This window comes from Protomyctophum parallelum (assembly GCF_964188405.1).
Source record: "Protomyctophum parallelum genome assembly, chromosome: 14".
Lineage (NCBI taxonomy): Eukaryota > Metazoa > Chordata > Actinopteri > Myctophiformes > Myctophidae > Protomyctophum > Protomyctophum parallelum.
The window spans coordinates 20,370,656-20,393,389 of NC_139709.1; the positions used below are offsets into that span (position 1 = coordinate 20,370,656).

The following is a 22,734-nucleotide window of genomic DNA, read 5'->3' on the forward strand; positions in this document are numbered from 1 at the left end:
TCAAGTGTAATGGCTGCTTTGTCACTCACATTTGGCTGCACGTCTAAAAGGCACACCTTGTTCTCCGCTATCACCTGGAGAACCGAGTCCATACGGATTCCATAATAGTGGCCCCTGTATCTGCCATATTCAATGAACCTAGAGAGAGAGAGAGCGAGAGAGACCACTAATTTAACATTGAACTATGTCATTAATATACCTTAGAGTTGAAATAATAAAAAAGTCTGCTCCGTTTGTGTTGCCTAGAATGGAGGTCTAGAACTTGGTGTCATGTGATCAGTGACATAGGGAAGGTGTACTATTTGGCTTGCAGAATACACCTTGGTGACTTTTTAAGTGGTGGTAGCCACTCCTATAGACAAGAATGTGTGTCCCTGGCTGTCTGGCTTGGTCTGTCCGTCCGAGTACGGAAATAGTGTTTGTTGACCACCAAGTGTCACTGTTGCACAGCCTAACACACACACACACACACACACACACACACACAGAGGCCAGGGAGGAGGGCTTGTACAGTACAGTATTTTCTCCCGAAATAAGCTCACTATTAAACTTTATTATTTTCATATAGAAGTTCCCCAATAACTGAGCTTAACTTCCCATGGAAGAAATTGAACACTTCATGGAAGTTTTTAAAGTTTTCCAGAACCTTTGCACCCCATACCGATGACTGATGATGTCCTCTTCAAACATCTGCCGCGAGATAAAATGATAGTCCATCCCATCTTTCTCCAGCCTCTTCTTCTCTCGCGTGGTGTCTGAGCGAGAGAGCAGAATGCGAGAGAGAGAGAGAGAGAGAGAGACAGAATAGTACTTTAAACGGATGGAGTTTGGTATGTAGAATAGGTATGCGACTATATGCGTAACCTCAGACGTAGGCTTGCGTAGGCTTGCTAATGAACGCCAAAACATTTAAATAACAAATCAAAGGTTTTTTTCTATAAATTAATCTATAAGTTGGTATGTTATTATTAATCGTTATCTGCGTCATTTCATCCAAGTCTGTGTGGCTATACTGTTAAACGACGAAGGATTTGGACGTGGTATCTTACACGGTATGGCGATGCCGTAGTGCTCAGGATCAGAGAGAAGAAGCCTCTTGATCAGTTCACTGACACCGACCCCGCTGGGTCCTGTGGGACAAAGACCAGAACGTGCTGTGTTTTAAATGGAGGGAGGGGGGGGGGGGGGGGGGTTATGCAACATTGCACTCAACACTAATGTTTTCCTGGCGACAAACCCAGGATCAAACAGTCCTTCATTCTAGTGATTCAGTGATGCATCTGTATTTATCATTAGAGAGAGAGAGAGGAGAATCAGAGAAAGAAGGCAGACAGATAGAGCTTTTGATTCCATATTGATTTCAGTCTGTCTGCATCTGTCACCAACACTCTCTCTCTCTCATCTGTCACCCAAAGTTCTCAGAGTCCTCCCACAAGGCCTTCTGGGAAATCCATAGCATCATGTCATGATGTGACATCTGTGAAGCTTGCACACTTCAGTGTGAGTATCATTGTGACTGGGCAATGCATTTAGGATGAGGCACATGCTGATGTGGACACGGAAAGACGTTTATACACGCACACGCACGCACACACACACACACACACACACACACACACACACACACACACACACACACACACACACACACACACACACACACACACACACACAAACATTTATGCAGACACACTGCACAGTTACATTCATGAAGTTAAAGTAACTACCGGTAAGTACAGTACATGTACTCAAGTACTGCAAAATGTGAGGAATTTCTACTGTAGGCTACTGGATTATTTTACATTTTCAATACTTTTACTGCTACACCACTACATCTCAGAGGCATATATTGTACGTTTTATTCTACTACAATTATTTGCAAACTTTAGTTACTAGTTACTTTTTAGATTTGTATTAGTATTACAAAACATGCATTAACCACTTTATTCCTACTTTGGCTATTCGAAAAATGAAAATAGTCGATCTCCAAGCTCACTACGCGTGCCTTGCTTTGCAATGTGCTGTGAGCTTGTAGGCTATAGATCTGCTATTTTCAAAAGATTTGTAGGATATACATTTTGAATACTTGTGAAATAGGGCATTCTGCATAATGAGTACTTTTTACTTTTGGTACATTTTGATGCCAATACTTTTACTCAAGTACATTTTGAATACCAGACTGAATACTTACTTGTAACAGAGTATTTCTGCATTGCAGTATTGATACTACACTTTAGTAGAGAAGTAGACGCACACGTGCGCAACACAGAATCTGGGATTTTCTTGTGATCATCAGGGCTGAAATGGAGTTAATGTCTCCAAAGCAGGATTCCTGACATACCTGCCTTTTCCATCACAGTGCTGCGTGACCTCAATACATTACAAACTATCAGGTTCATAGACTCCCAGCTCTTACATTGCTAATGCCTAATACAGGCGATGTTAAAACGCTGAAGAGGAGTAAAACGGTCCGTTTTTCAAACGGATTCAAAAGATACACGATCTATAAAGACTTAATTGCCTGGCCTTGATCTACAGTGAGCTCCCCCCTGGAGTTAACTGTCTATTGTCTCGTTCAAAGTCGGTAGAAAATGCATTTAGAACAAAGGTTACATTTTCAACGGAACCAAACCTGATCCAGCCGGTCCTGTTTTTGAGATTTCAAGTCTGGCTTTCCTTTCTATAAACTCTTGTTGCCAATAAGCTACATATCCCCTATTGATGACCTCCGGTCAACGAAGAGCCTTTACTGCAGACGGTAAAACAGAATCCAGAGTCGGGGTGGACTCCAAGTCAATTAAAGCGGCCTAAAGCTAAATCCAAGCTGTCTTAACTGTTCCAGTTTGATGATGGAGAGCTTAGCCAACTTTATAAAAAACGTATTCATCTCTTTCTCTCTTTCTCTCTCTCCATCCATCCATCTATCCCTCTATGATCTCTCTACTTCACATCTCTGTGCTTACAACACCTCTTCATTTTCCCCTTCCTCTCTTGCTCTCCCTCTCTTTCCTTTAACCCCCCCCCCCCCCCCCCCCCCCCCCCCGCACTACATCTCTCGTCTTGGCCATAAGTTTTTCCTCCTCCGTGGATTACCTACAGCCATATTGCCATATGACATTAAAAAGGCCTGCAGTCGGGCCTCATGGTAAGTTCCCCTCGGGAGATATATATAGCTAAAAGATACATACACCAGACCTGCTGGACTGGCAGTAAACCTAACCTGGGGTGGGCTCCTAAGCAACCTTTGGGACCACGATATATTTTAACTCCAGTATTCTGACAGTGTTTGGTTTACACTGATGGAGGTGGATTTTTCTCCCAATCAAGACTGAAAACCATTAATCATCAATGCATTATTGATTCTTTTAACCACGGCATGCTCAGCCGTGAATGTGTGTGTTTTTGTTTTTATTAAATAAACTAAAAGCCTCTTGAATACACTGCCTGGACTATCAGGCCATTGGACAATCTGGTAATCTTGGACTGCACTTGGGTATACATTTCATTCAGGATTTAATTTTGCGGCCTAGTGCATATGGTCCATGGTTTTGCCAAAGGTATGCATACAGAACTTGTCAGTGGTATACTATACACATACCGTATGGCAATATGGTTCGTCAATCCAAACACAGCATGGAAAGTGATTTAATGAGCTAATTACATGGTGCTTTAAATGAGTCCAGGTTGTGGCCTACTGTATGTGGTGGCCAAAGTCTCTATCAACAGCCACGACACACGTTTGAGAATTCCATTACGGGGATAATCCCAACAACAAGGGCATCAACGCAACACCTAAACTATGTGGCTGTATCTTCTCTTACCGACCAGAAGGACGAGGCGGTGTCTGTCCTTCGGATCTCTGCGGTAGGGCACCACCTCCATGTAGGTGGGAGTGCTGGGGGCCAAGCCCTCCATGCCTAAACTCCTTCTCCTCCTGGCCCGTGCTTCTCTTCTTCCCAGTCGGAAACTCCTCCTCAATGCAGCTGAGATACATACGTGTGGAAGATACGGAAAGAGTTATTGTAATGTGTCATACTCATATTGTTAAGTAGTCCCTCTCGATGAGAGACGGGGTGCACAATGATTCTGTGTCAATTTGTCCCCCGTAATAATGGCATCATTAATAACGTCAGTAACCTGGCTTGTGTTGAGTAACAAACCACAGTCCCAACATTTTTCCAGTGAGTGTCAAGACTGCAATTTCATCTACTTTGTGGCAACTTTGCTAGATCTCTGGAATGATTTGAGCACTTACATGATAATTTATACAAATACTACCCTGACATTTGCACTAATCCAGTGCCTTCCTGTTATATCTCTAAATAAACTCCAGCCATATTTCTACCCAGCCCACATCAGTATGTGGCGGAGTATTATAATCAGTCCCATGTGTGTGTGTGTGTGTGTGTGTGTGTGTGTGCTCGTTAGCAATAGAACTTGAGAACAGAAGGGGAAGATTTAATAATTAATAATGATACATTTGAGTTGAAAAAGTTAATAGTTAACAATCGAGATCAAAAGAATAGGTCAGAGATCCGAGTCAAAATAGAGAGGCGTAGAAGTAGAGATGTTGTATTGGTGCAGGCAGGGATAGCACCTGGATGGGTGGCCATATATGGCCATATATGGAGCGTGTTACAGGGTTTGATGAGGTCAGATCAACATATGGAATGTCAGAACAGGTCAGCTCCATATATGGAGATCTAAGGGCCAATACCGTACTTATGTACTTTTACTCAAGTAAATGTTAAATTCTGGACTTTTATTTATATTTCTTTATATTAACATTTTGCAGTATTGATACTTTTACTTAAGTAAAACATTTGAGTACTTTTTCCACCACTGACACATTGAGTGAATACCAGAGTGCATAAGGCTGACAGCCATCTGTATGTCAACAAACCCCGGAACACTGCCACCTCTAATCTGTCCACAAGCGCTATAGGCCTGCTGCACCACTCCCGGCGGAACGCGAGGAGAAGACATGACAAGTTGGGAAATTGAGCATTCTGGAATAATTCTGTCACGCATGGCTTGTATAGGCTGTCTGTTGACAAGCAGTGTCTTGTGCATCTGCCATGTGAATGTGGTTTTGGTTCCGTTTGGGCCCCGGCCTCCTCGTCCATTATGTTCCTAAACTGATGGTGCCAGGACTGTTTAGACATCAGCTGTAATTTCACTCCGTAAACATAATCTGTCCTTTTGCCCTGCTTTGTTTGTTTGGTCTGCTCTCTGGGTTTGCAAGGTTTTGTTGACATGCTGCTGATGAGTGACTCAAACTGACAATTTCACACAGGGTCCATGCGAGGGTAATAGAGAATGAAAAAAAAAAAGACCATGTTAGACGGAAAATCAGAGTTGTTAGTTCTGTATATAAGGAAATAAGATCTGCACTAAGAGGGAAAACAACATTACAGCGTGTACCGACCATGATCTGATATGATCTGGCATACGCTGAAAAGCAAACAGACACAAAATTAGGAGCAGATCTCCTCCATTGAAAAATACTCCAGCGCTTAACATTAATTAGCCAATTTCTGTTTTCTTTTATAAGCAATTTTAGTATTTGGAGTCCTGGAGGCTCACCCATTAAGACCTGAGGCTGATAACAAATGTCTTCTAAATACTTTCGACTATAGTCGACTATATCAGTCGTGCTCAAACCTTTTCATGTCAAGGACCCCCAAAATGATATGTATACTATTTTGCGGCCGAGCCCCATCTCAAAATATTGTATTCCAGGGATTCCAAGATTTGAGTTAAAATTTCACTTCAAAAGAATAGTTATATACAAATATTTGAAGCTCTACAATTGATTGTACAAAGTAACACGCTATGAGCTTGTATATCTGCTATTTTTGAATAGTCACCAAACTACTCCTTTAAGTCATACATTCAGAGACCCAGTGCAAATGTAGTGTCAAAATCTATTCTGTTTAACTTTATTTTGTTTTTTTTTGTTTTTTGGGTGTTCTGATTGGTCCAGATCATACTGAATAACTGCTATAGTTTGCATAACGTCTTCAGATTAGGACTTAAGTCTAACATGTGCAGTTCATCATAGCAGGTGGCGGACTTGTAAAGATTTGGCTTTTGGTGACTGAATTTTGGTGTGGTGTTAGTTATGGGTATAAGGTTTTCAAAAAGCTGTGCAAACACACTGGGCGCCCCCCCTAGTGGTCTATTTGCACAGACTCAAATATCGGATACGTATGGTTGAAAACCAAAATAATTGATAAAAGAGATTTTTCAATGGATTCTGTTACTATTGGGTGTGCTAAATAACATACTAAAAAACAACGAACAACCAGGAAGGCATCATTTTCAAGATGGCATCCACGGTGGCTAAAATGAGCTAAAATGCCTATAAACTGGGATTTAATATATAAAAAATCATAACAATTGAATTTTGGCATGGTGTTAGGTATGGGCTAGCCTCGGTACCAGGCTTTCATTTTTGTTGGTGTAAAAATTGAAAGCCTGGAGGAACGCATTGGCCGCTCTGGTCTAAAAGTGGGAGTCAACCCTTCCGGGTGGGCGTCGCTCCAAATGATGTGACGTAGCGCTGCACTAGGGGGGAGAGGAGGGGCCGGGGGTGACGGACAGATCGATGAGATCCAATCAGGATCGTGTGCAAATCTGAGCCGCGACCCTCCCCTCTAGACCAGAAACGTTAGCTCAGGTTAGGTATGGGCATAAGGTTTTCAAAAACCATTGCAAACTAATTTGGCTCGCCCCCTAGTGGTCGGTTTGCAATGAAACCACTATTAGATATGTCAGTATATGGTTGGAACCCCAAATAATTGATAGAATAGATTTTTCAATGGATGCTGTTACCATTGGGTGTGCTAAATAACATACTAAAATTGTACGGAAAACGAACAATTTGAAAGGCATCGTTTTCAAGATGGTGTCCACGATGGCTGCGTGAGCTTAATTTAATTTCTTTTTTTAAATTAATTAAATCGGTTTAAATCACCAGCTGTTTGAATGGATTTAAATCGATTGACGGTATATTGTTACATGCCTATACTAACTCTACTCACTGCACTGAGGGGCGTGGAGGGAATGCGTGAATTGCGTGCATGTGTGCCATCAATCTCATGGCATATTTCAACCACATATCCCGTTTGTGGGCTAAACATTCAACGGAAATACCCGATCTACAAGCTCACAAAGCATTGCAACATGAGCTTGCAGATCGGCTGTTTTGAGAGAGAGAGAGAGAGAGAGAGAGAGAGACCGTGGTTCTGATCAATAATAGTTTGGAGCTCAGACTTAGAGGAAAGACAGAGTCTGACTCTGAACCACATTCATGTGGGGAACCTGGCCCTGCCTGGCCTGAGGAAGATGAAATACAGATTATTAAAATGTAATAATCTGTATTTCATCAATTGTAGGAGTCATATGTATTTAATAATTAAATACATATGACTCCTACAATTGATATAATGCAACATCTGCGATTCACCTTGCCTCATACGCACAAGGGCCTTTTCACAATCAGCCATAGACCCACGCAAAACACGGGCGTACGCAGGCACTGTCAAGCACAAGCACACAGCTCATCCGATCCATAAATTGAATTTGATCCGATCCATGAGCCTAAGCAATCATGGGGGAAATGGTACAGCGTTTCAAAATCTCATTTGCTGTTCTAGTCCATATCCTCCAACTCTCTGAACCACAAAAACTAAATCACATAACCTGATTTGTAAATAGAACTACGGTTCAGTTTCCTGCCCGGGGTTCATTCCATCCTTTCTCCAGCGTGTCAGGGTGAAAGTCAGAAATTCTCACCAATGTTGAGTCCTGTTATACCCCCATAGTCTGAGTCTTCCATAACTGGAAAAAGAGGAAGCAAGAGAGAGAGAGGGGGGGGAGGGAGGAATTATGGATATAGCCACAAGACAATGACATATAGGCTATTCGTAAATCTGAAATATCATACTGGCAGCATGAGCACATGTTCTGAGTTTGACCCAGATGTTCAAATGTCAGCAACAATGTCGCAGTGTAAACAGAGACAACGACGACTAACAACAGTTTTAACTTAAATGATATTCATAGTATGACGATGAACACCAGTGATTGCTGGCGTTAAAGTAAATTACATCATGAGATGTTGTTGAAGCTATTTGCTATCTTAAGTTAAAATAATTATTTAAACGATTTGGGAACAGGAATTGTTTGCTCAGGGTTTTGAAAAACGAGAGCTACCTGAAATCCATTAGTCAATATTTCAAGAATGAGTTCATCCTTTAAAAGTTTCAATATTTTGTAAGCAGAGGTCTTGGTTTGGCTAATAACGTTCAACCGTTTTCCACAGTGATGTCAAGTGCTGGAACGAAGCTCACTCCCTGTATTGATTGATCATTTCTAAGTGGTTAAACTTTCCAAAACCAGACAAGGAGAACATTCTATCTAAAGCAAATTATCAGATTTTGAGAGGAACAGAACAGGAGATGACAGTACCTTGCTCATCATCTGTGCAGCATGTGGAGAGAACAGGACAGGATGAGTACAACAGTGGGGGTGGGAGCTGCTCACCCGTGACATTCACTTTGACCGTGACCTTTAGCCACCACCTTTCACCTCTTGTCTCTGGGCCGAAAGTTCTCGGATAGGTTTATTGGAAAGTGTTTAATGGGCTCTTTTATTCTTTGCAGGTGGGGGATTTGGGTGGAGGTTATGTGGAGATATGTTTGCTGTTCACCTGTTGGCCTGTTGGCTCGTTGGGACGCGAACAAAGCTTGAGGTCGTTGTAGGGCAACTCTCCTGTAGGGAAACGGGGAGAGAATAAAAAAATAAGACAGGGCGGGATAGCGCAACGTCTACGTAAGCTGTCTACGTAAGCTGAGGGCCTTTTTCCCTCAAAGCTGCGCCTTGGGTTGGCTCCCACAGAGTCAGTTCGCTCGATCGCTACCAGTTCCGGGTGCCTGACACTGTGCAGAGTCAACCACGTTCTTCTTTCTCTTACCGTAGCAGTACAACGTGCAATGTTGGCAAGAGGTAATGGATGGATGGATACAGTATACCGGCCGGTGTACATATTAGACGACTAATGGATGGATAAATACAGAGACCCACCTTTCGTGGAGCTGTTGTGAGGGGATGAGGCCTGCACAGGTGTTGCCATCTGCATGGTGACAAGCCTGCCACCAGGTGTCATCCTCTCGGCTGACGATCTGGAGGACGTCGCCCCTCTTGAAGCTGAGTGCCGCCTCCTTACAGGGAACGGTGGGATCCTCCCTGGGATCATAGTCGAACAGAGTCCGCACAAACCCCTGGGAAGAACACAATCAGCAGATACTTATCAGAACCGTGCTATAGTCGGTGGTGAAGTATTGCATTTTGTTCATATTATTTTATACTTCTACTCCACTACATCTCGGATTCTAATATTGTACTTGTAACTCTTTATTGTCCTATTTTGGGCATGTCATTATAGGTCAAAAATTACATCTTTAGCTTATAGATCTGGTACTTTCGCTATTCGTTGTACAACAATGTACAGTGGTTAATTGTTTGAGTCGACAGGGAAACCTATTTGTTGTGAAAGCTATATATATATATATATATATATACATATATATATATATATATATATATATACCTTTATACAGTATATATATACCTTTTTATTTGTAGAAAGGTCTTCCTTGGTGGGAGCAGGAATCACTGTGAATTTAACGTCACCCTTTGATAGAGCCTTGAAACACAAAGGACAACAGCCGTCAATAGAGAGAGAGAGAGAGAGATGTGCAATGTAACAGCTTGGTGTACACATATGTTTTATATCTCAATATAGCCCATTGAATTGAGAGATAACTTAAATGGAAACAAACAAAATACAAAACATTCAGAGAAACGGTTAGACTAACAAGGAGTGGAAGGATCTCTCTTGGTTTCTTGTTCTCGACTGATACTCCATTGACTTCTTTCAGCTCATCTCCTTCATGGATCAAACCTTTAATTAAAAAAGAAAAGCACAAACGTCGTAAATGTTTATTTATGTTGTCCGGTATCTGACATTCACCCTATGCAGATGGATCTAAGGCCTCACTCACACTGTTGAAACATGCATACAACATTTGTCTTGTGTCTTGCCGCCCCAATGCATTTCCAATGGAAGTCACATGGTTTGACAAAACATTTTTGTTTGATGCGGGGGAGGGGGGCACAACACAGCCATCAAACAAAAATGTTTTGTCAAACTATGTGACTTCCATTGGAAATGCATTGGGGCGGCCATTAAACACGGACAAGACACAAGACAAATGTTGTCAGTGTGAGTGAGGCCTTATGTTTATGCCTCTTGCCTCATACTGGATGTGTTGTGTCACAACGCGATGCAACACAACACATTGTGTGCTTGTAGATCGAAGACATTTGGTGTAGATTGACAGTTGCAACTCAGGTCCATTTAAGTATACTAAGTATAGAGGGTTTAATGTTCCCATGATGGCCAGAAACAATTTGGGTCTAAAATTGTCAGCTAGGGCGACACATCACCGATTTTGATTTTGCATTTACAGTAATGCAAATATTTCAATGGACTATACGCCCCAAGACGCAGGTTAATGTGATCAAAAATGTTCAACCACTTCACTACTCCTTTTCTCCAGTGAGTCAAATGTACACAAATATAGAAATACTATGCCAAAAGAAAAAAGAAACAACGTAAACGTAGATTTATTTATGTCATAACCCCCTTAATTGGTTAAATACAGTTCAGAGATCTGATAGCTTGGGGGAAAAGGAGTGTGAGTCACCCTGTGGTGGCTTTGTGGCAGCACAGCCTGACCGCAGCTCAGAAACCTGGCTCAAGTTGATTTGTACTTGAGTTCAAGTGAGTAAAATTAGTGAAAATAGCAGCTCAACAAACTCACAAGCTTAGCGAAGGGCTTAAGTGGTTCATTCATAATGTACCCTTTCCCTTCCCTGAAGTGTAGTGTAAAAAGTTAAGTACAAATTTCAAATGTCAAAAGTACAATAGCCTATCTATCTGTCTTTGAAATGTAGTGGAGTGAAAATCCTAAGTATCCAAAAAAGCACAATTATACTCCAAGTAAAGTACAGATACACAAAATTGCACTTAAGAAGTGGGCCTGTACAGTACTCAAAATGTACCTTGTTAATGTCTGTGCACCACAGTTAGGAGATGTTAGGAGAAAGGAGGGCAGGTGAGAGGGCATATTTATCCAATCACAGATGTTGCATTCTATGACTGCAGGCCCCTCAACACAACCAGATGACTCAACTGTATCTGCCATTCCAGATCCAGAACCACCCCACCTCTTCCTTTGAAGTAATGCCAGGATTGTATTATGCACCACGAAAAGACTTGATTTACACTTATAGTCACACGTGGGTGTCATATGCACCAAAAATCAGCTAACTCCTGTGGGATAACAACAACACAATATGTTTTCAGTAGACTTCTGTTATGAACAACAGTTTGCAATGCTCACCACTCCTCGCTGCAGCTCCGCCTATCATGATCCTTGCCACAACAATCGCTCCGGTGGATTCATCCCTCTTAATTGTGGCCCCCTGTGTGTGTGTGTGTGTGTGTGTGTGTGTGTGTGTGTGTGTGTGTGTGTGTGTGTGTGTGTGTGTGTGTGTGTGTGTGAGAAATGGAGGTGCAGGTGGGAGTGGTGATGGATGGATGGAGGGTGAGCAAAGAGACAAGCCAGTGGCTGATGAATAGACGAACGGCAAGAGAGCCACAAATGGACGGCGTAGAAATTAGGAGCATGTTGGTTCTATTAAGAGTCCAGACACAAATACTCCCATAAAGTCACTTCGTTCCAGCGAGAGTTATTTGTATAAAGACGTGGCCATTTAGGCGGCCGGCTGCATTTTGTGCAACGAATGGCTGGAAAAGGTTATCCAAATCAGCATTATTTTCAACAGATGTTGAGTGGGTTGAACGGGGAATCACAATGGAAAAGAGCATCTTATGTAGTTGACTACAATCAACTAACGGCGGGGTGTAACCCTTCTGTCTGGAAAATGGCCACATGCTGGATCAATCAAGGAGGCATGTCACAAACGGGTCAGTCCCCTTCCATCTAGTTTTGGGATCAATACAAAAGTATGTTCTCCATTATTGGCAATGAATGGCTGGTCTGAGCTGAATCGTTGACACTTAAGCATGCACATATGGATGCATGATATACACCGTGCACGCACGCACGCACACACACACACACACACACACACACACACACACACACACACACACACACACACACACACACACAAACTTTTATAACAATGTGTAACTGCGTAGTGTCACAGCAGATATATGGCAACTGAGATATGGAAGAATTGACTTTAGAAAGGATGAAAAAAGTTTGCAGCAGCCCCAGAGACAAAGGTGATCCAGGCCGTTGCGCAAACCTCTTTCCTTATGTTTTCCCCTCCAGCCGGGGGCTTTGGTCCTGGCTACACCTTTGCTTGCGTGCGGCTTTAGTGGTCTCGCATTTGACAACATGACATAAATTCAGTGGCCGCACAGACGCATTCTGTTTGGACTCTCTCTGACTACTTTTTCTTATTGCTTTCAACTGTCTCGGTGCATCAGATGTTGTTGCTGGACAAATTGCACGGTTTCAAGGCCAGTCGCCCTCTTACATGGTTGTCTTAACTTTAATACCTGCATTTTTCTACATCATCCATATGGGCTTGCTTGTTTTGCATGCCGCTGCGATGCTATGTACAGGCCTTCAGGGTGACCAAATTAGAAACAGGCTAGCATAGGGCTGGGAATGTCACACTTGGTTTCCTTGAGCATGTTTTAAACCTATTCCTGGATTGAGGGGGAAAACAACATTCAGCTGGGTGGAATCTTGTTTACAGTCAGGCCAAAACTAGGCTTTTTGTGCGTCATGTTTCAAACCAAGGTTTTAAAAGCGTTGAGTGATTTATCAGAGTTTAAAATGCTCTTAACACGATGGTTCCACTTGTAATTGTAATTTGCTGTTTACTGCTCAGCAAATAGAAGTGAAATGCATAGCCCAAAGCTGCACAAATATGCTGTATTTTGTAAGATGTGTGTAGTAAAGCTGATTGAACTTGTATTTTGTAAAATAAATGTATGTAGAAAAGCTGACCAGAGGTTCCTGGGTTTTGACCAAACTGACAATCTTTACTGAGTCTTCATCATCTTCCTCCAGGACCCAATCAGGTAACGAGGGCAGCACAGGCTCAAAGTCTTTCTGTGCTACAGCGTCATGGACCCACAGCAGACTCTGTATGGGAGACAGAAAACAAGATGGTGTCTACAGGTACATCCTGATTTGTAGGTACTTTCTTGGTACAGCACAAGCCCCCAGTGAGGCTCTCCAACGTTGAGGTGGTAAGAGCAGGTACTGCAGGGCGACCAAATTTGGTGTCCAAATCGAAGGGAAAAAAAACACGGAAGTAGACTGTTCTTCCGGGTGCTTCAAAACGCCACTGAGCAACTTCCACTGAAATAATACTCTATTGTACAGCATCATGTCTCGCAACAATAATCGCATATCCACAAGCTCTTTCGCATGGTTTCACATGATCACCAGCGCTCACTTTAATTCCCTGAACCGCAGCAGCGATACAAGACACACAGACGTTTCTGTCCAACGGCCTTCCTCAGAGCTTTTGCAAGATCTACAAGCTCACAGTGCAACATGTGAGCTTGTAAATTGGCTATTTTCGGTAAGAAACCCTGGCGGCATCCATGATGTCAGGACTATGTCATACTGTATCCATAATGTGGGTAAACCTTCAGCCCAAGCTGCCCTCCATAGTTTTCCTGTATAAAATCTGAGCTCTAAAAAGTAAAACATATTCACAGTAAGAAAAAGGGAGGGAAATACCTGCAAGGACAGAAAGTAGCTCATAACATGTCTGCAGTGGATTTTTATGAAACAAACACTTTGAGGTTAGAAAGGATAATTCAAGCTTTTCGTACAGTTGCAATGTTGGTGAGTTTGACGTTGTGTAATACAATCAGATCTGACTTTTCTGTTTGAATGGGCTGTAATGGGAAGTTGCACCTTGTTAGCACCTTGCCATTAACTTATATGGTAAGATGGCCGCTGTGTGCATATGGTCCATAGTTTGAGAGAGAGACTAGCCCCGGACACACAGACAGACACGCAAACAGACAGACCCTTTCCTAGACAGCTTTACTAAAAGGAGCCATGCCATAAAGGAAATCTGTGTTTCATTCTTAGGTGCTGAGTGCTGACCCAAACTACATATAGGCCCAGCGTCATTTTAATGTGTCTATGAGCTAATCTATAGAGTGCTAACAAGGCCAGGGACAACCCATTTCAGATCATGTTAGTTGGTTTTGGCTGTGTGAAAAGCAAAAAAAGAGAAGAAAAACATAGTGGAGTAATGCAGTTATTGCAGTATATTGAAATATTCTGGATAGAGTGCACTTAATAAGCCATTATGACGGCAGTGCAATCCTCAGCAGGAATGTACTCTCGTTTGGGAAGCATGAGGAAACATCTGCTCATCGGCTCCATTTTAACAATCAGCCAATCCATCTGTCAGTTAGTCTACTATACTCGTTATGCACGTGTCCATCAGTGGCTGTGAGCTGCTCAGCTGCCGATGCCAAAACACATGAGACAACGTGTCTCTGGTCACTTTCACAGAAACAAACATTAATTTACAGGATATTATATCCAGTGTGTGTAGCCTATGTGTGAGCCCCTGACCCCAGGCCAAGAACACAGCTCATTAAGGCTGTTTCAACAAACCTGTTGGCAGGTGGTGGAAAGAAAAGTACATTTACTCTTAAGTTCTCTACTTAAGTACACTTTGGACGTGCTTTTACTCCGTTTCTTTTTTTATACTTACAAAATATAACCAATTCAACTCTATTGTATTAGATTGAAAAGGTTTGGTTTTAGTACTTTTACTTTAAGTTTATAGATGCCTCAAATACAATACATTTTGAATAGGCTTTCATATCTTCATCAGAATGCATTGCTACTTTTGAAAAAGTAAGAAATCCGAGTACTTCTTCCACTTCCACCACTGTCGGGTCACCGTTGGCTTCAACTTCGTTTAGAGCATCTCAGACACTGTATGTATGTATGTACTGTATGTATGGATGGACTGTTTGTATTATGGACTGTATGTTTGTATAATGTATTATTATGTGTACCATGTGTGTACTGTACCATGTACAGAGAGACCACATAGTAGATAGTGAAACCGTCAAAAACAAATCGACCTTGGGGACATTGGGCCTCAATCACAAACCATTAAGCAGAAGACATTTCGTCTTACCACTTATGCCATATTTTGTACTTAAGCTATATAAGATAGCTGTTCTACAAGCTCACAGCGCATTTTATCTGCTATTTCCAAAAAATAGTGAAACATTGTGATGTGTGTGTGTGTGTGTGTGTGTGTGTGTGTGTGTGCGTGCGTGCGTGCGTGCGTGCGTGCGTGCGTGCGTGCGTGCGTGCGTGCGTGCGTGCGTGGCGTGTGTACTCTGGCACGCCAAATCACCAGATCTACTCCAGAATGTAGCTGTGCTGAAGGTTGCTTGTCAGCAGAGAGAAATGTATAGCCTACTGGAGCACTTGTATAAACCGCTGTGAAGGAATATGAGTGAACAGTAGGTTATTATTCAGTGTGGTACCAAATACCAATGGAAAGGAAATTATACAAATTACGACCGCCTTCATTTTTCATTTTAGAAAATGGCATACAATAGCAATTACTACTATATAGCTGTGAAAACAAACAAAACGTGTGTGTGTGTGTGTGTGTGTGTGTGTGTGTGTGTGTGTGTGTGTGTGTGTGTAACAGAGAAGAGCAAGTCAATTGATTTGCGTCCCCTGAGAGAAATTAGATTATTGGATTAGCCGTGTGTGTGCGTGTGTGCGTGTGCGTGCGTGCGTGTGTGCGTGCGTGCATACTTAGTTTGAAGTTCATGTGCTCCTAGACTCGTGAAAGGGAATAGCCCTGACCTTAAAGTGAGGTTTAGATAGCAGCTCCACCAGTTCTGTGACCTCAGCTCTCCTCTCCATAAAACCCAGATCTGACACCAACTAGAGACAAAGAGAGAAATGTATGAGTTTGTGTGTGTGTGTGTGTGTGTGTGTGTGTGTGTGTGTGTGTGTGTGTGAGAGAGAGAGCGAGTGAGTAACAGACAGACAAATGTATGCACACTGACTGTACACACATACCCACATGCACACACATACACACAGGCATGCACGGCACACACACAGATTAGGCTACTACTTAAACCTTTCTTGTGCAAATAGGCTTTAGAGAAAGGTGGTTATCATTTACAGATTACACATAATGTGGCCGTTCATTAGTTTTAATATGAAATACATTATGTTAAAATGTACTGGTGTTGTATTTTATATACTGTGTGGTGCGAGAGAGAGAGAGAGACAGACAGACAGACAGAGGCATACTTTCATTATTCATACTACATACGACATTAAATTACAGACATACTGTACTGTATGTGATTACATGAGCACATGAGTGTAGCTTCCACCTCCCTGCTAACAGAGGGAGACAGAGAGATACAGACAGACCAAAGGTATTATAGTTAACTAAAACTTACGGAATAAGGAAAACTAAAATTGAAAAAACATAATTGAACTAAATAAAAACTAAAATATAAAACCAAATCAATAACTAACTCACATGTAATGTGTTACAAAACTAACTAAAACCAACTTATATAGAGGGTATGCGTGTGAGATCATCATCATACCCGGAAGTTATGCGGGAATGCCTATTGAGTGACAAAAAAACTACTTTCTGGCCATGACAGCTCATATATCGAAACAGAAAAGTCCTATTTGATTGAATGAAATGACTTAAAACAACATTAAATTCACTTTGCCACTCGATCTGCCATTCACTTTATGCATGCTCATACTCTCTATTGAAACTGAAATTATAGACAAAATGCAATTTTTTGTTGATATATATATTTCCATGCCCACAACACCAAATGTGCTGACATCATCAATTTGTGATGACGGCATTGGCCGTTTTTAGCCCAATGAGTGTTTTTTTGCAAAACTAATGCCTGGAATGGATTCAGCATCATGAAAACCCCCTAGTTTGACACATCACATGCTACATAAAGCATGATGAAATTTTGAATATTTTGCCTTCTATAGGTTGTAATTGGTATGGTCACATAATTATTATGCCAATTATGAAAATTGCCCAATATATGCAAGTTAGCATCCGGCAGTTTCTACATGCTGGGGACCCATACTAAACATTTCTAACATAAAACCTTGGTGGACTCAACATGTCCGGGTTCACAATGGGGCTCTATGGGCTGGCTACTATAGACTAAGTTTGAGCATAGACAAACAAAAATGTATATATATTTTTTTTAAACAGTGCAACAAATTCACAAGTTTACAACGCATCACTATCTGACACTTTTTGAGACTATTTTCACGTGCCACCTTCTGGTCTTTTTTTTCTGACATGACGCCTCTATCTGAAAGGCTACCCATCCAGCCTTGACCACCGGCTATATAGTACGACAACTGGCAAGGCATGGAGTGTGACTGAGCAAGTTGCCGTCCTGTCAAGCGTATTACTGTAATGACTTATACTGCTTCAAGATGTCAAGGCACGCTCCAGAAACACAATGTATGAAGGTCATTAGTTTCCACTGTGAGCAAACAGAAGCCTCTCTGAGGGGAAACAGATCCATGGTTTGGCCCCTGCAGCCAGGCATGATGATTTAAGCCAGGCGGAGGGTGTCTGTCGACCTGAATCTGAAGCGCGGGGAGTGAGAGGAACGAGATGGAGGGCGAGGAATGATAGACACAGGCGGGGAACGTAACATGCGGGGGATCGTGTGCAACATAGAGAAGTTCAAAGTCACAGAAAGTAAAGTGTGGCGATGGTTGGCGCTCGGGCGGTAATTGAGAGGGATATTGAGAATGTGGAAATATGGAGAGCAGGATCCGGATGTGTGTAAGAGATGGGAAGAAAAAGGGTGATCATCGTCATAGTAAGGGAAAGGCAGGGTGAGAAAGGTGTTGCACCATCATTCTCTGGTTCAAGATTACAAACAAGGAATACAGATGTGACTCAGAGCAAAAGAAGTAGAGTGATTCATCTTACGTAACGTACCTTTGATTTAAAAACGAAAATTATACTAAAAGTTGCCCCAAATTGTTTTTTTGTTTTTATCATGGAACCTACAGTAGAAATACAAATATATTTGATATACTGTTTTGATATGTTGGGCACTTTAAATACATAGACATACCAAAGACATATTTTATTTGAAGTATAAAATGTTCTAGTTTGATCCAATGCAGAGCAAAGAAATGTAATTCATACAAAGGAATTACTGGCAGCAGGTATGAGGGCTGGTATATGAAATAAACTTCACTACTGAAAGGAATAGGGATGAAGTAGGAGTCGTTCTGGATGATAACTGGAGTGGGAGTACTCAGTGTCACTTCATCTTAGATGTGAAATAAATTGTATTCCCTCAACCTGAAACATTAGCCTCGGCACTAAATGATTTTAGCAGCTTAATGCTCAACACTGTCCTTGGTGACCTCACCTTATGGAAGAGAGTTGTAAAATGATATCTATTTTTAAAACGGATCACTTTTGCTAAAAAGAAACAAGGGTTGCCACCAATAATAATATTCAAGATGCGCTTTTTGGGGGAGAGATATATATATATCAAACCCCAATGCAGATCGAGTAGAGTTGAGATTCCACAGATGTTTCTGTGTGACTAGAGAGTGGTTTGATTTATGCCTCATATCGTACCGGTGTTGTGCATAGAAAAGAGCTGATTTACAAGCTCACAATAAATCGCGCTGCAACATGTTGCGAGTTTGCAGACTGGCTATTTCCGTGTGCATCACTGGCGTGCAGCAGGATATAAATCAGTCTAGTCTTCTCCATACCACAGGAAATAATCCTCACAGTGAAATATCATCCACCTTCTCTCTCCTGTCAAAACACGTTCTCTCCTCCTCCATAGTGTGTCTGCCTGCAAAAGAAGTTTGGCGACGGGCACTTTTACTTACATCAGAACCCAGACTAGCCGCATGCTCTTGGATGGGAATGGGGCTCCGCTTCTCAAAACTCTTCAGCCGCTCGTGGATCTGTCAAGGCAGTAAGGTATCACAGTCAAAGCTCCCGCTACTACTGGCACTCTGTGTGGGTAGGGTGGGGTGGGGGACTGTCGTTCAAACATTGGTCTAATAGTTAAACATTTCAAAAAGAAGATCGGTGTGCTCAAATGTCTGTCTCCTTTTAGCCTTTATGTGAAGTTACCCAGATGCTCTTTGCTGATCCAAAAGTCTATTGAGTGAGCACTGGGATTCTCAAGGAGCTGGCTGAAGTGTGCGAGTGTGTCTCTACACATACACAATATGGCAAAACTTTCTCTGGATCATGGAGAATTAGAATTCCGTGGCCAGACCAGACCTACCCTTAAAAGCAATCAGTGAAAAGCTCTTTGTTTTCATGATGTCATCTCATCTCCTCGCTTGGGTTTTTGAGGAAACATTATTGAGTCAGAGACAAGGAAAGGAGCATACAACTGAGACACATGCATTATTGAGTCAGAGACAAGGAAAGGAGCATACAGCTGAGACACATGCATTATTGAGTCAGAGACAAGGAAAGGAGCATACAACTGAGACACATGCACAGACATTTGCAGTGGCCTAAATCAGGGGTTCCCGACCTTTTTACTTTGGAGTCCCCCTTCATACATCTGACAAAAGCTGAGAACCCCCACCTGTGCGCACACACACACACACACACACCCTCACACACACACACACACACACACACACACACACACACACACACACACACACACACACACACACACACACACACACACACACACACACACACACAGCCTCCTCGCACGATCTTTGGCAACCCTCCAAGGGGGGCATGGACGCCAGTTTGGGAAACACTGTCCAAAATGACAGCTATCATGAGTCATGACACACAGACACATTGGACAGCAATGCAAATGCACCTTGAAGAGCATGTGGAGTTTATTTTCCATCAGAATGCTGTGGAGGAACATGTAGTCCTCCTCTCTGCTATGACACTCGGCTCTGGACATCACTGATGATAGCAACCAGACAGACAGACAGACAGACCCCCGTGGGGGAAATCAGTTGCCAGAGGCAGCGCAGCACAACAGTTTTATGATCAGATACTCCCACTCACTCAAACCATGTGCACGCATGCACGCATGCACAGTCGCACACACACACACACACACACACACACACACACACACACACACACACACACACACACACACACACACACACACACACACACACACACACACACACACACACACACACACACACACACACACACACACACACACACACACACACACACACACTCAAAAAAGCACAGGCTCATTGCACCTGCATCTCACCTTTATTTATGAGCGGGGTGTTGAGAAGGTCAGGAGGCAAAGTCAGAGGTCATGGGACAAGAAGTGAGAGGTTATAATGTTGCTGTGATGAAAGCCTCCCTCTGGCTGTACTAGACATACACATGGAGAGTCTATACAAGACACAGGGATGTTACTAACTACATGAGTCTATACAAGACACAGGGATGTTACTAATTAACTACATGAGTCTATACAAGACCAGTGGGGGAGAGTACTAAATTTCTTTACTTATGTAAAGTAAAACTATCAATTCTGCAATGTAGAAACACTACAAAAGTTAAAAGTATTGGCATCTCAATGTGCTTAAAAGTACCAAAAGTAAATGTACTCATTGTGCAGAAGCTTTCTGTTTCACAGGATTCTGACTCTGAGTGAGTTATTTTAACTCAAAGAGAAACGATAAACACTGGATTAACTGCAGTTAATGAACACTGAGGGTTTTACTGTGAACCTTTTCCTGTGTTCACTGCCTCGTCTGTCGTCTTTGATGTATACAACTGCTGTCTTTATAAGGGCAAGACATAAAATGTAAAACATATATTAAATAACAAAAGCTTTTTCCCCCCACAACTACCCTCCTCACATTGCACATACCTCTGTACTCTGATTGGCTCATCATTCTTGTTCTGTGAAGGAAATAATGTGGAGGGAAAAATGTATGTATCAATCTTTTTTACGGGTAGAGTATGTACACTCATCTGCTGTAGGTTCTCTTTAAATAGGGACCAGAGAGAGAGGGAGAGAGAGAGAGAGAGAGAGAGAGAGAGAGAGAGATGTGTTCAATATGTGATGTGATGCAAAGTCTGACTCTTCCTTTGGCCCATCACTTCTTTTTTCCACTGAATATGATTTGGTTCAGAACCCTAAAAGTTGGTTCGGAACTCAGACCAAGAAATGGCCCCCGTTCCGTAACAGCACCATGGTTCCAAGAATATAGAACGGCTCCAGTTCTAGAACCAGCTAGAGTTCTACTGCTATAAAACCTGTTCTTCTGTGATATTACTGCCCCCTAATGCATACACTGTGTAGGCCATTTCATCTTTGCACTTCCATTTTCCTCGAGGCAAAATCCATTAATCCATACAGTATTTACAACATGATGAGAGATGGTTTGTCAGAACTGCAGTGGGTATTGATTTGAACCCTGTATGAAGTGAAATGTATAATAAGATATAATGAATATTAATTTGTCACAATGCGTTATATAGCATGTCACATTTAGGAGGAAAATGTCCTCTGGTCAAATGCATAGCCTACTAATAGCGCTTACCTCTGTATCATCATAAAACTCAGACTCACTTAAATGACCTTCTGATGAAGATTAATTTACTAACCTGGTTAAATGGAAGTCATTATTGATCACATTCAAATAAAACAAATAGTGATCATTAGCTTTTCCAATTTCCAATCTACCTCTGGTGATAAATTAACTACCAGTACTTTCAACCTGACATCCCTATTTTGGCAGTCATTAAAAGTTTAAATAAGTAAATAACAAAGTCAGAGATTAACAAATGTTTTCAAATTTCAAGTTTAATATCTACAAGCTCACAATGGATTGGGATGTGGATCAGCTTGCAGATTTGTTATTTTTGCAGTGGTCACTGGTTCTCAAACATTTTCATGTCAAGACCCTCAAATTGATACAGATTAAGCTGGGGACCGCTCATCCGATAAGATTAGGTTCCAGGGAACATCAAGATATTATAGTTGTTACTGTACATTAAGATTAAGTACAGAATTCTAGGTCCACGGCAAGATGGGGAGAGAGATAATATAATGTACACTGTCATTGGACTATCTTCTAGCTTGTGAAAAATGATATTGAAATTAACCACTTTTATAGTCTTCTTTATTTTGAGCAAGTCATAAAGCAAACATCAGAAATATAGCAGATCCGATATATTTAAGAGGTGGTTCCAAAGTTTGCTGGTGACACCCTGGACCACACTCAAGGACCCTTGAGGGTCCCCAGACCCCACTTTGTTACAAGTTTAATCTAAAAGTGGTTAAGAGAGTACAAGGTGATAACTGAACCTTGAACAGCACACACTTCTACTCACTCTAAAATGCAAAGTCTTCTTCGAACAAACAAGCAAACATACACAATAAACAAACAGACCCTACCTTTTGTGTACATGTGTGTTCACGATGGCCAAACTGAGATGTTACTCACCACATTCCATGCAAATCAAGCAGGCTCTCCTCCCGTCTATAATAAACTAAGATTTACTCAACTATATGAGTGAGATACA

General features: G+C 41.9%; 2 protein-coding genes across 2 annotated transcripts in view; one reads left to right on the top strand and one right to left on the bottom strand.

Annotated features, from left to right (window-relative positions):
- Positions 1-21,098, bottom strand: part of mpp7b (MAGUK p55 scaffold protein 7b) — a gene marked incomplete at both ends in the record, with an annotated part of 32,732 nt that extends 11,634 nt beyond the window's left edge. Inside the window, 14 exons of the mRNA XM_083782656.1 lie at positions 30-138; positions 662-755; positions 1,050-1,130; positions 3,822-3,983; positions 5,429-5,454; positions 8,596-8,778; positions 9,091-9,287; positions 9,885-9,970; positions 11,475-11,556; positions 13,122-13,259; positions 15,987-16,067; positions 19,068-19,145; positions 20,039-20,139; positions 21,074-21,098. Coding sequence (XP_083638782.1) covers positions 30-138; positions 662-755; positions 1,050-1,130; positions 3,822-3,983; positions 5,429-5,454; positions 8,596-8,778; positions 9,091-9,287; positions 9,885-9,970; positions 11,475-11,556; positions 13,122-13,259; positions 15,987-16,067; positions 19,068-19,145; positions 20,039-20,139; positions 21,074-21,098 — 1,443 coding nt within the window. The remainder of the gene's footprint in view (positions 1-29; positions 139-661; positions 756-1,049; positions 1,131-3,821; positions 3,984-5,428; positions 5,455-8,595; positions 8,779-9,090; positions 9,288-9,884; positions 9,971-11,474; positions 11,557-13,121; positions 13,260-15,986; positions 16,068-19,067; positions 19,146-20,038; positions 20,140-21,073) is intronic.
- LOC310870869 (ATP-dependent zinc metalloprotease YME1L1-like) overlaps positions 1-22,734 on the top strand; it is a 157,508-nt gene that overhangs the window by 51,546 nt on the left and 83,228 nt on the right. The gene's annotated exons all lie outside the window — the stretch shown is intronic.